The sequence below is a fragment of the Ammospiza caudacuta genome, chromosome 3, assembly GCF_027887145.1.
Source record: "Ammospiza caudacuta isolate bAmmCau1 chromosome 3, bAmmCau1.pri, whole genome shotgun sequence".
In the NCBI taxonomy this organism is placed as follows: domain Eukaryota; kingdom Metazoa; phylum Chordata; class Aves; order Passeriformes; family Passerellidae; genus Ammospiza; species Ammospiza caudacuta.
The window spans coordinates 43,621,014-43,633,508 of record NC_080595.1 but is presented as its reverse complement, the minus strand read 5'-3'; the positions used below and the strand labels follow the sequence as shown (position 1 = coordinate 43,633,508).

Sequence of the window (12,495 nt, the reverse complement as noted above, 5' to 3'; positions counted from 1 at the left end):
CACAATGACATATAACACAGCAGAGACCAGATCAGTACTGTAATGTGAGTCTGCCTTTTTCCATACCTGAATCGAATTGTCATCAAATTTTTCAGTTCCAACTTCAGTGACACTTAATTGTAGGCGATAGAGCTTTGGCTTATCTCTGGAGTCAGAACCATCTGTACAGCAAGTGACAAATATTAATTTGTAAGTTAATAAAGTTCAAATATTCACACAGTATCTCCACATTTACTGCAACTTAGTCAGAATAGAAATGTTTACAAAAAAAAAGAAAACCCAAGTGACATTCTTTCAAGATTGTAGGGACCTTGGTTGTTCCTCATAATGTAAGAACCCTGAAAGTAGAGAAAGCCTACTTGGAGCAGCTGTTCACTACAAATGCAAGGAATAAAGTAATCAAGAACTACTATTCTGAACATACCATGAAAAACCTTTTCTATTTCCTTAGTACTTTAAGCAATGCAACAGTTTTTGTAAATCTCTAAGATTTTATATGGGTATACCAGTATGGGTTTAGAAGATAAAGAAAATAAAACACCTCCAGATCCCACATTAATAGCATCTACTGACCTTACTAAAGTGCACGTTATCAGCAATATCTGCTGCCGAGTGATCCACATACCAAACTATTTCTAATTCATCAGATACTGAACTAGAGCAATATTAAAAGACAGTCCTAGAAAATGTTTACCTATGATATTTAGTCTTAATATACAGGACTTTAGAACTTCTGGCCTTGTCTTTATAGTTCCATTGACTTTTCATCATACAGAAAATTAGGTAAAAAATCAAGTCCAACTTCCTACTCCCCTCAGAAAAATGCTGGACATACAAAGTGTGCACAATCTAGCTGGTGCCTTCACAGGCTATCACAAATGGGTTTTGTCATACATATAAACCCTCTCCACTTCTGAGAAAACTGTACAACTTTAAGTATGAGCAGAAACTGAAATAATACTGTCATTCCTAACTACTCTCCAATCTCTTCTCCAAAGCAAAGTAAAAGACAGGCTGCAAGAGAAAGAATGTCTTACCTGTGGAAATGAACAAAGATTTTAAGTCATTTCCAAAAAAGCAATAGAGAATATTATTAAAGCCATGGCACATACATTGATACTGTCTGCAGTAGGCTACAAGTTATCTTCAAATTTTTATGTGAAAGAATATAAACAGAAGGTCTATAAGTCTAGTTGTAAACTCCCAGAACACCTTGTATTAAAACCACAGCACAAGATGCAAATGCAATATTTCCTCCACAAAAAGGAGAAAATTTTAAGGAATTATTCAGAGTTATTTGGGTTATTTGTTGTACTCCATCAGTATTAAAAGCCAATTTCTACAGTAAAAGGTATCTTAATCTTGAAGATAATTACAACAACTCCTAAGAATGATGAAAGGCCTTTTTGTTCTAGGGGAGGGACGCATGAGGGAAGGATAGTTGTGTTATAATATAGTGTAAAGTGTATTTCCTGTTTTCCAACAGCTGGAACCTCACCTAAATAGTATTTGGAGTGTATCCCTTATAACTCACTGCAGCAGGATAGATATTCTGCTATACCCACGGTGAAGGCCCTACTCCCTACTCCCCAGGCCACAAGAGTCCACAAAGGCTGATCTTAGAAAATGATGCACTACAAACAGATTTCATCACCTGATTTATGCACTTAAGAGTCACAAAGTCAAAAATACTTTAAATAGTAATGTTATAAAAAAAGCCTGCAGTGAACAAAAGTGAATAATCACTGTAAGGACATCAAGTCAGTGGTTTAGAACACAAACATGTATTTTTTAAACAATAAAAAAAACCAAACAAAAAAACCCAAAAAAACCCCAAAAAAAAAACAAGACAAGGCACTATTCATGGATATATATTTTAAATTTGTTACTTCACCAAAAGGTGAATCCTACACCACTTTGAAAATTATAACTTCAATTGATTTCACTGGTCCAGTGCTTGAAACAATGCTGGGAAATGGTAATGACTTAGCACAGACCAAAACAAATGACGACGATCAGCTCACAGAAAACAAGTAAGCCCAAAGTTGAAGAAAAATGGTCACACAATGGGCTTTACCTATTGAGATAAAATTAGTTTAAGTCTACACTTTTAAAGCATATTTCCTCTACAAGTTCCTAACTACCAAGGGTTTAAACACTAATAAGCTTAGCAGATGGTTGGGCAGATCTGAAACACCATGTTGAACTCAGGAGATAATTCTACTCTCAAATTTCAGGCAAGATATGCACTTCCAGCAGAAAGAGCCAATAGTAAACTTTTTTTTTATTGTAACAAACTCATGTGCAGAAGTATTACACAAACTGCAGTTCTGTTCTCAGAAAGAAGCTTAACCAGGAAAGCTCCCTGGTCTTTTCACTTCTCCAAGTGGCTTTTCACTTCTCCAACCTTCTGCAATTCTTCTGTCCAAGTTGCTATACCTCCATGTCCTCCATATTTCTCACTGCTATTTGTTCTACAGCTCAAAGATGCTCTTTTTTTGTGATGAAGCAAGAAAAAAGCCTTATGGGTTGCCTTTTTATTTTTTATGTATGCTTTGTAATTTTAATTTCAGGTTTGTAGAATCTGAGGCTCACATCTGAAAATATGGGGGTTTGCTATTTTTCTCAGCCTTTAAATATTATGATTGTACAACTGAAGTTATTAACATTCCTGAACTCATCAAAAGCCATATTCACAGATAGGACAGACAGAATCAGCTATTCAAAGTGCTGCTGAATGTCATTTCAGTCTACTCAGTTTATTTCTAGTACTATCAGATTCATCTCAGTTTACTGTTTCATTCACGTGACTTGGATACAGAGACAATTGCTGGCTGCCACATGTACAGCCACAAGCTACTCAAGTGTATCCTCTACCATACAGAATCTAATCTTCAGTCAATGAAACAGTGGTACAAACAGCAACATCAGCAGCTGTGGAGAAGTGGAAAAGCTGGACATACTTCACTAGCAAACTTCATGAATTTGTGCAATTGCACAGGGCATGAAAGCGAGTCTGCTTGGTTCTTCTGCAAAAATATAAACAGCCTCTGTTTTGACAGGAGAACATTTCTACTGGAGTTATTTCTATAATAAATAAAAGTATTCTAAAGTGCTTTTTTTCCAAAGACACAGTCTGACTCTAGAGTATGAAGTCCTCTTTTTCACACACTGAGATAAAAATTTAAAAAGCTATCTTTTTTTCTTTCCTCCAGTGACATGCAACCAAATTTCAATCTTCCTAGTTAATGGTCAAGTGCTCCTGCAGAGCCCATTCATGAGTTTTAGTTCAGCACACTCTATGAAACCTTTCTGCTCTCTGGAATAACAATGTTAACAAAATGGAAGTCTGAATTCAATTCACATAATGGAGCACTGGACACAAGTTTGAATACAGTTCTTTAAACCCCAGTACTGCACTCCACAACCATAAAGGAAAGGGTAAGCAGTGCTGACAACCACAAGTAGTTCTTCTACAGCAGTCTAGAAAATAAAGTGAGGAAACAAGGGAAAAAAGTAATAAAAAAATATTTTGGCAGACATTTCACAATGAAAAGAGAATGGCTTTGTATTCTTGTTTAATCGGTCAAACCAGAACACCTCTGCACATTACTCTAAACTCTAAGGAGAACTGAAGATCCATAATGATTTGTACATTGGGCTATCAATTTTGAGCACTACAAAAAATGAACAAGTCTCTACTGTCTGAAGCACTAAATCTTTGACATACACCATTAATGTCAGACAAACCAAGCAGCAGAAATACCAAAGGATGCTATGGAATACCACAGAGTAGAAAGCGAAGTAATTTTGCCAGAGGTCAAAACACTATTTCCCATAAAAATCATCACAGACTTCATCTACTGTATCAACACAGTCAAATACTGAAAAGGACAGGCAAGTTCCATACCATTTACCTAATAACCATTTTAACTATGATTTCTGCAAGCAGATAGATCAAAGAACTTTTAGTTCTACTACAACATTGCTTGTAAACCACCCTCTGAAATTTAGCTTTAACTCTAGCTGGAAGGCTGAACTCTTTGGAAAACAACATATTCATGACCTAGTTGATGTTTGTTCACCAATCAAATAATTAAAATAATTAAATGGCAACTAACAAACAATTAAAATAATTAAATGGTAACTAACAAAATAGATAACTACATTACAGAAGCAATCCCTTGGAAAAAAACCCTTAAGATAAATAAGATAGTCCTTTATTTATCATAAAGAAACTCAAGATTTATAGTTAGAGAAGTTTTTAGTGGCTAATAAGAGAAGATTATCAAATACAGTGTTACCTTCGTAAGTGTGATAGTTGTAGTAGGCAAAGTGATTCCTTCTCCCTGGGGTTAGAAACACATGCAGAGGACCCAGGTGAAGGCAGCATCAGCAGGACAGATACCATGCAGAACATGCGCAGGAGGGCAAGAAAAGAAAAGACAGGAAAGGGTGAAACTGTAGCCAGACAACACCTATTCAATTTATAAGGATGAAGTTCATTAAACTCTTTCAATTTTAGAAACTGTGCAGAATCAGTACTACAAAGCTACTGAATGAAACAATTCTTATTGTTTAGAGAAGTGATAACAAGCTGTTAGAAGAAGAACACGAACAACAGGTCAGTCCCACAAGCAATGTGTGAGGCTCAGCACACAGCACTGACACCTGCAGCATTGCAGACGGGGTTTACTCTCTCTGTTAATGGGTATCTCGAGCCACTGCCTGAGAACATTTTAATGATAAAGCACCAAATCCCACAGAGTAAGAGAACAAGAAAAGAAATCAACAGTACTATTAAAAGAACTCAAAATATTAATATGGAAACCAAACCTCAATCTGCAGAACATAACAGTACGTTTCATATACTCTGTGTACTGATAATTGCATCTGGATTTAAAACAAGCCAAAAAAAATTCCCACACTATTTGACCATAAACTTAAACTTTTTTTTGCAGTTCTGATCCAGCAAAGGTTTCACCACCAACTTCCAACCTTGATTCCCGAAAGGTACACAACCAGACTTCAAACTGTAACATTTGCTTGAATATCTGAGTGTACTCAGGTTACACTTAATAGGAAAAAGAGCTGTATAACTCCATCACCAAAAATAAAAGTCCATATCCAAATCTATAAACATGAGGATGACAGAAATTAAGAGCATAAATCATGTATGTTTTATTAGTAGTTGTGTATACACAATCACCCCAGCTGTTCCTAGATCATAAAATTAACTGCAAGTTACCACAAAGCCCGGCAAGTTCCAATTATGCCAAAATAAAACTCAGCTTGGTAGTGATTAGAAAGTTCTATATATGCTGAAAAATGTTTCACATCTAAGTTTGATTTAAAACTTCATGTTCTTGTCCTGTTAAAAAATGTGATTTTCCACGTATGGCACTGTCAAATACCACATATGCTACAATATACTTGTGAACGTAAACAGAATCAGATAAGCTTAGTAAATAATTTCTCCCTTTTTTCACTCCAAACATTTGCTGCTAAGATTTTGATATTACAGCAACATGCACCTCTACCTTTAGAACTGTAACCTCCAATTCTGAATCTGACATCAGAAGAACAACTCATGTGGCACAGACACAGAGTTCCTTATGCTTACAAAGAGTGTCTTATTTTTGAAAAATCCAAATCAATACATAATAATGTGATTTAGCTTATTAGACAGCCAGAATTCTTACCTGGGCTTAATTCTACCAGGTATGGTAGTTTCTCAGGAGGAAGGCAAGAGCCATAGCCAGACCCGTCAACTCTTTCCTTCCCCTTCAATGCCTTTCCATCAGCGATCTTCCTGGTTTTCTTTGGGACATAATCAGGAGGCCGCCTTTTCAACTGGAACACCAGTATTCCTAAAACACAGTATTAATCATCCTTTGAGTCACAGCACCACTGCATAAGCACACAACCAACATCTATTAATCTGCAAGTGTCCCATAGGATTACTTTCAGCTTACTAAATTCCTGTCACTTCTTTAGAATAGTTTTAACTTAAAAATAACTACATACAGATTAAAAGGATACTTCACTATAGTGAATAATTTAGAAAATTTAGGACAAAATGGAAAACCTTTCTACCACCTAATGGTGTAATAATACAAACAGTGCATAATGAAACAGTAAATAACTCTAATACTCCCTAGTATTTTAAGTGTCCAAAACCAAAACACACCCAAACACACAAAATATATGTTAGAATTTCTTCCTTTACAGGGGCTCCACAACATGGATTACAACCCAAGGCACAAAAATATCTTAAAGGTTTTTGGACATACCTTTATCACTAGGCCACTCCCTGAATATCTGCAGTGGACACTCATCATCATCAAGAATAGTTTCTTTAGCACCTTTATCATCGGAGTGCTGAGCACCAGGAGGCAGCATGACCTAAAAAAGAATTGTCAGTTTTCAGAGCTATTAGTGGACAATTAGAACATTCAAGGATATATTCTCTGATAACTTTTTTGCATGTGTTATTTATAACAAGAGATAAGGCCAAAGAATTCAGTAACTTGGAATGTATTTTGTTTCCAAGATTTTCTAACACTCCTCTCTCGCCTCTTGCTACAGTTAAATCGCACTTCCTAGAACACCAAGTGAGTCTAAAAAGCAAAGAACAGCAAGTTACACTTAAAGCATGCAAGATCATCTTTCAGTAAAAAAGTTATTTCAATTTCTCATCAGCTAAGAGAAAAAAATCTGTGGAGATGATAGTCAAAAAACAAAACTGAACTCTCCGTTATTATTTCACACACTGGAATCAGCATTTCATTTTGCTAATGCCATTCTGCTATATGCAACATGTATATATCTTTACAAAAGACACAGCAAAGACTATGTTACACCTGCTGCATCCTTGTCTTACCCAAAATTTACCTGTTCTACACAAGGGACTAAGGGCACAACTGGAGCATTTCACACAACTGCCCTCATGCTGCCTAGCTCTAAGGAAGAAACAAAACCAAGAATACTTTAGGGACAGAACTGCAGACTGTTGCTACCTTTTACAGCTACATCCTTACAAGGCAGAGGAAGGGGGAAACTTTGATTCATGAAATCTGATCTTAGAGGAGACACAGCCTGTAATTTCATGTATTACTGCTCCCCACAGAGATCAAGAACAAGTAACAATGACAGGCAGTATTACAGTTATTAAAGACAGATCTTTCAAAGCTGAATCAAAAAATAAAATATGTTGTACTCCCACACTTGTAATCCTAATAATGTTATTGAAATTCATAGACAGTTCTATTTTAAACAAACTACTCCAAATTATTCCCATCTCTGAACTATGACCAAGGTAAGACCTTCTGAAGTGATGTAGCCATTGGCTACAGCATCCTACTACACTGCAGCCCTCTAAAGACTTTGCACTCTCATTTGTTCCCTTCTTTCCACACCCATTTCTATGTTAACCAAGTTCTCACAGATCTACCTCAAACAACCTTTCATCTTCTTCCAGGCAGGAAACAACTACATTTAAGATTAAAAGTATGCAATCCCTAAACCATTTTCTATGCAAAACATGGCTAAACATAGGACTAATTAAATTATCTTTAATTAGATTTTCAAACAGACAAGATATTATAAAAGAAGGAAAACATTAAAATGTATAAACCAGAGGGAAACAGAAACACATCTACACTCAAACCTTATCCTGCTAAACTGCTCTATTTCGCATCTCAGATTTTAAAACAATTACACATACAGGATAATTAGGGTAACACTGTGTTTCAAGCTGTGTTCAAGAAGAAACAATCTTAAAATTCCAAAGCCCTTGAGACAGAAGGTAGCTAGTTACAAAGCACGAAATACATGCAATACTAGGACCTGACCAATACTGGACTGGGAAGGAAACCAAAGAAAAACCAAATGCAGTGAAACATGCAGAAAATACAAGCTAAGAAATTTAAATGAAGACCACAGCAACTTCAGACTTTCATAACATTTGCTGGAATAAACAAGTAAGAGAAGGCATGTATTTGAGTTATTAAGTCTCCTGTGATAACTAAAGATCAAATTATCAGACCCATCCTTAAAAAAAGTCTCACATGAGAACACTCCATGCTGCAACAGGTCTTCAATAAGCTCTTCTGTAATTTTAATGTTTAAGTAAAAAGCCTCATATCTATAGTATATTTGAGTATATCTGCTTATCATGATTAATCTACAGTTTTCCTTACAAGCTGGGAATGCAGGCTCCGTGCATGCGCCTACTAAAACAAACCAAAAAACAAACTCCAAAAAAAAGAAAACCTAAGAAAACAACAACAACACCACCACCACAAAAAAACCCCACAAAATCCCCCAATGAATCTTGCTAAAATACTTACTGTGTCATGTCTGTAACGACTACTGCTTAAAAATACCCAATAAAACTACTCACCATTAAATGCATATTTTTGCTTGACATTACAAGAAGCTATATAAATGCCTTACCCTCAAGTAAAAAAATAAGTGCATGCTAAAAACAAAATCTAATCAAGATTGTGCTTTCAAGAGTTAACTGGTTTGCTGCATGCCTGGAGTCTAATGCCCTGAAGTGAATATGCACAGGTAGCTTGGAAGACTGTCTAATTAATTTGACATCTTCAGAGAAGTGCAGTGAACCCCACAATACTCAGGGAAACTCAAACCAAGCAAACTGAAACAAACAAAACACACACACTGGAACAAACTGGTGTCTACTTGCTCACACAGAAAAACACTTTAGAACGAGGAATAAAAGTACAGCCTGATACACTGCAAACCAATGTATAAAAGCAGACAACCAATAGGAAAATGCCATTTACAATAAACGTTGTCAAAAATGTTATGAAAAAGTCTTACAATGTTTATCTTTCGACTGAAACTTCAGGAGTGATCTTTATTACAGGTACTTATACAGCCTTATAATGGTCTTGTCCTGTAACTTAAAATTCATCTTAATAATTAAGTAAATGCCAACTGCTTAAATCTTCAGAGAAGACACTGTACCTGGCACTCAAAGAGAACAAAATGTTTCAAAACCCCAACCAGTAAGAAACTGAACTTTTATGTTCCACTGATAATAGCTGAACTTACCAAAATGTAAAGAATAAGAACATGTGCAGGACCTGTCTAACACCGAGTACCATAAAGTGCCAGAAGAACAGGGGCAAAAGCCAAACCAGGGACAGAGAACAGCTGTGAGACTTCAGTATAAAGGGAGTGCCATTGGATAAATTTAGTGGTGCATTTCTGAGTTGCCAAAAAAGACAACAGTGATTAAAGACACATCAGGCTAATTCTTGGGTATTTTCATGTTTCAAGCAAGGAAAGCAGCTTTATAAAACATCAGGAAAAAAGCAGATTTTAAAATCTAGACATAAAATACTCAACTTGATGAATAAAAGAAGAATTAAGCAGAGGATGGCCAAGCAGATTTTAGCCAACTACAACAACTTACTGTGAGCAAATAAGGTCTCCTATACGCAAGAGTTATTGAAACAGATCTGCTATTGGTCAATGCAGACCATTCCTGTATGTCAAATGTAAACATAAGCACACAACTGACATCAGTTCAGACACACTGTATGAAGATGTGCTACTCAGGAAACACAAAATATTTTCCAGAAGTACTTCCCAAAAAACTAATATAAAAACATTTCTTTTGCAGCAATAACTTCATTAACCTTTGCCAAGATCAAAGCAAGGTTCCCCAGACTATTTTCTACATTAAACATCCCCACACAAGATCAGAAAATAGGATCTAAGGGGGAACACCACCATTACAAAAAGAATAACTTTCAATAGTTTCCTGGGTAAAGGTGCAATTAGTCCAATAAATTCCCTAATACTCAAAGATTTTTTTAATTTTTTAGTTCAGGCATCATAAGTCTGAACTAAGCAGAATAAAGTAAAACTATCTTCCAAATTTAGTCTCAGTGTCTCTGCTGTAGCCCACGATTCTCCCAAACCACCATAGTATTGTAAGAAACAAAACTTTTTTCCCATTTTTCCAACATTTTAAGGAGCAAAAATGCAAGTTTATTAGACACGTCATAGCCAAAAATGTAATCAAACACTGAACTCAAAAAATATTGTTTTCAAGCCTCACTGTTCTCCCTGAGAAGACAACATGGTCAGAAGTTTGTAATCTTTAATCAGTAGTGCCCATGGGACTTTTTCATTAAAGCCACTTCTCTAAGAAATAACAATTCTATGCAATTCGTTTAGAACTCCTAAAATAATTGAATTCTGAAATTAAGACCGTCCCTTTAATCTTTTCTGATTTGTAGTGAGGGTCAGCTACCACTGCAAGGTTTAAGGAAACAGCACACAACATACACCTTTTACAATGGAGCTCACCTCAGCACTTCCCCTTCAGAGAGGACATTCTTAGTTCAGGGAAATAGTTTTGTGCACAGATTTAGGTATCCACAGGATGAACTATTAGCTTATACATCTGTGAATCACCAGCATATTTAGTGGTATAAAATCCATAAAAATGCCCAATGAAGAAATATGTCATTTTCAGTATTAATGTTTTCCTGTACAGCAAGCAAAACAACTGGAAGATTAAAGTTTTAAAAACAAAAAAATCTGATATGTCACTACACAATTCCTGAGGCTGTTAGATTTTGGGGTGGGGGATTTAGTCACAGAACTATCTGAGTCATTCTATTTAGCTTGGAAGCCACTGCAAGGAAAAAAAAAAACCAATCAAACTTAAATGTGAGAAGATCGTGTTTTAGAAACTTACACGAGCAATACAATAATCCTTGGGATTTTCCTTTTCCAGGCCATATTTTTCCAGTGCTTCGATAACCGCAAAGTCTGCAGTATCTGTAGTGGACAGCAGGATTGTCTTGTACGGTATATTTGGTTTTAAACTGTCCGCATAAATTCTCAGCGTCCCACCTTGGAAACCAAATGGAATTAACAATGAAACCACAGAATAAAATGACAGACATGAAGTAATTCATTATGTTTCTAACAAAATATAAGAACAAACCCTTTCAGAAATAACTTCATTATTCTACTAATAAAAGAAAAATTATGTAATATCCCCAAAATAGATTTATCTCTCCACTGGTAAAAATCTCCAGGGATATTTCTGTAATTTATCTAATGAAGTGTTTTCCTAATGTTTCACCATGCTTAGTATTGCATGAAGTTAAAATGAAATAATGTCAATGACTGGTTGATGAACAGACCTTTACCATCTTGTCAGGAAGTCTGTGCTGACCTCTCCTTTCTTTAACAAGCCCATTTAAGATTTCCTTCAGGACAATGCTCTCTACACCTCTAACTCTTTCTTTACTACTCTTCCATGAACAGATAATAATTTCAGATTTTAGAAGTTTTAACATAGCTTCACTTGCTGTTTTCTAATGGTGTATATACAATCATTGTTATGTCCCCATTGCATGAATGAGAAATACTTAATCACTATTATTCACAAGATCTACCAGAATCCTTTAGGCAGAACAATCAGTCCTTTACATCCTTTATTTACACTACTGATTGAATTTTCTATCAGGTCATTCAGCTCATTCTTAGTACAAGGAATGTCAGTTATCTCAGCCAACCTCCTCAGTTTGCCAGGCTAAGTCCATCCTTCCTTTTTCCCAGTTTAGCACTACTGTTAGCAAGCTCAATGAGCACACTCTCTCTCAATCTGCCCACCACTGAAAACTTTGACTTGCACTCACAATGGAACATCCCCCTGTGGAATCCTACCTTCACAAACCCTTTGTTCAGTTTCACACCAGATAAACCAGCCATGTGCAAAAAATGTTGGAGAAAGCAGAAGTCAAATTTACAGGAGTTGCTGGCCTTAAGAATATTCTCTTGGTAAAATGTTTATAACTTGAGCAGAAGAACTTCAACTACCTGAGTCTGGCCTGCCATCAGAACTGCGAAACTCCTGCATTCTCTTCTCTAGCTTTTGCTGTCGTCGCCGTTTCATGACCACCTCAGGATTGGATATTGTGCGAGTGAAGCTGGTCTCAGGCATATCTTTGTAAACCTCAGCTGCAAGGCGAAAATTCTCACTGCCAAGTTAGTTTAAATAAAAATAATGTCATTAAGAGCTTAAAATAAATACATCCTTATTATTTCACATAGGATAAAAAAACAACAGGATTCATAGACACAGGAGCTCATTTAAGTTATTGTAAGATGGTTTCTACATGAATTTCACTTTTAATACTTTTGCTACATAGTTAATGTGTTCGTATACCCATGCTCACCTGATATAAATTTAAGGACTACTAGCTGCTAGTTTTTAAAGAAAACAAGAAGTCTTCTACCTCTTAGACACAGGGACAGGAGGAAAGACATTAAAGAAACTTTACATAACTAGCTTTATTGTGATTTACTTTACTAACTTTATTATGATTTCCAATACTGCAAAGCATGGGAAAGCTGAGTTAGCATGTGTTTGCATGTCACACTTTCTTTTGCAAATGCACTTAAAAACAACTATCATTTAAGTTTTAAAAAATAAGTTAA

At 35.8% G+C, this 12,495-nt stretch overlaps 1 protein-coding gene across 15 annotated transcripts in view; it reads right to left on the bottom strand.

The window, feature by feature from the left end:
• The window catches only part of AFDN (afadin, adherens junction formation factor), a 115,318-nt gene that overhangs the window by 65,480 nt on the left and 37,343 nt on the right, over positions 1 to 12,495 (bottom strand). For 11 of the 15 annotated variants that reach the window (XM_058802835.1, XM_058802837.1, XM_058802844.1 and 8 more), the window contains exons 5-10: positions 11,875 to 12,035; positions 10,742 to 10,899; positions 6,294 to 6,405; positions 5,703 to 5,870; positions 4,305 to 4,349; positions 67 to 161 (exon numbers count right to left, since the gene is read on the bottom strand). In XM_058802835.1, the coding sequence (XP_058658818.1) occupies positions 67 to 161; positions 4,305 to 4,349; positions 5,703 to 5,870; positions 6,294 to 6,405; positions 10,742 to 10,899; positions 11,875 to 12,035 (739 nt within the window). The remainder of the gene's footprint in view (positions 1 to 66; positions 162 to 4,304; positions 4,350 to 5,702; positions 5,871 to 6,293; positions 6,406 to 10,741; positions 10,900 to 11,874; positions 12,036 to 12,495) is intronic. The other 4 variants (XM_058802838.1, XM_058802846.1, XM_058802847.1 and 1 more) reach the window with 1 other exon arrangement.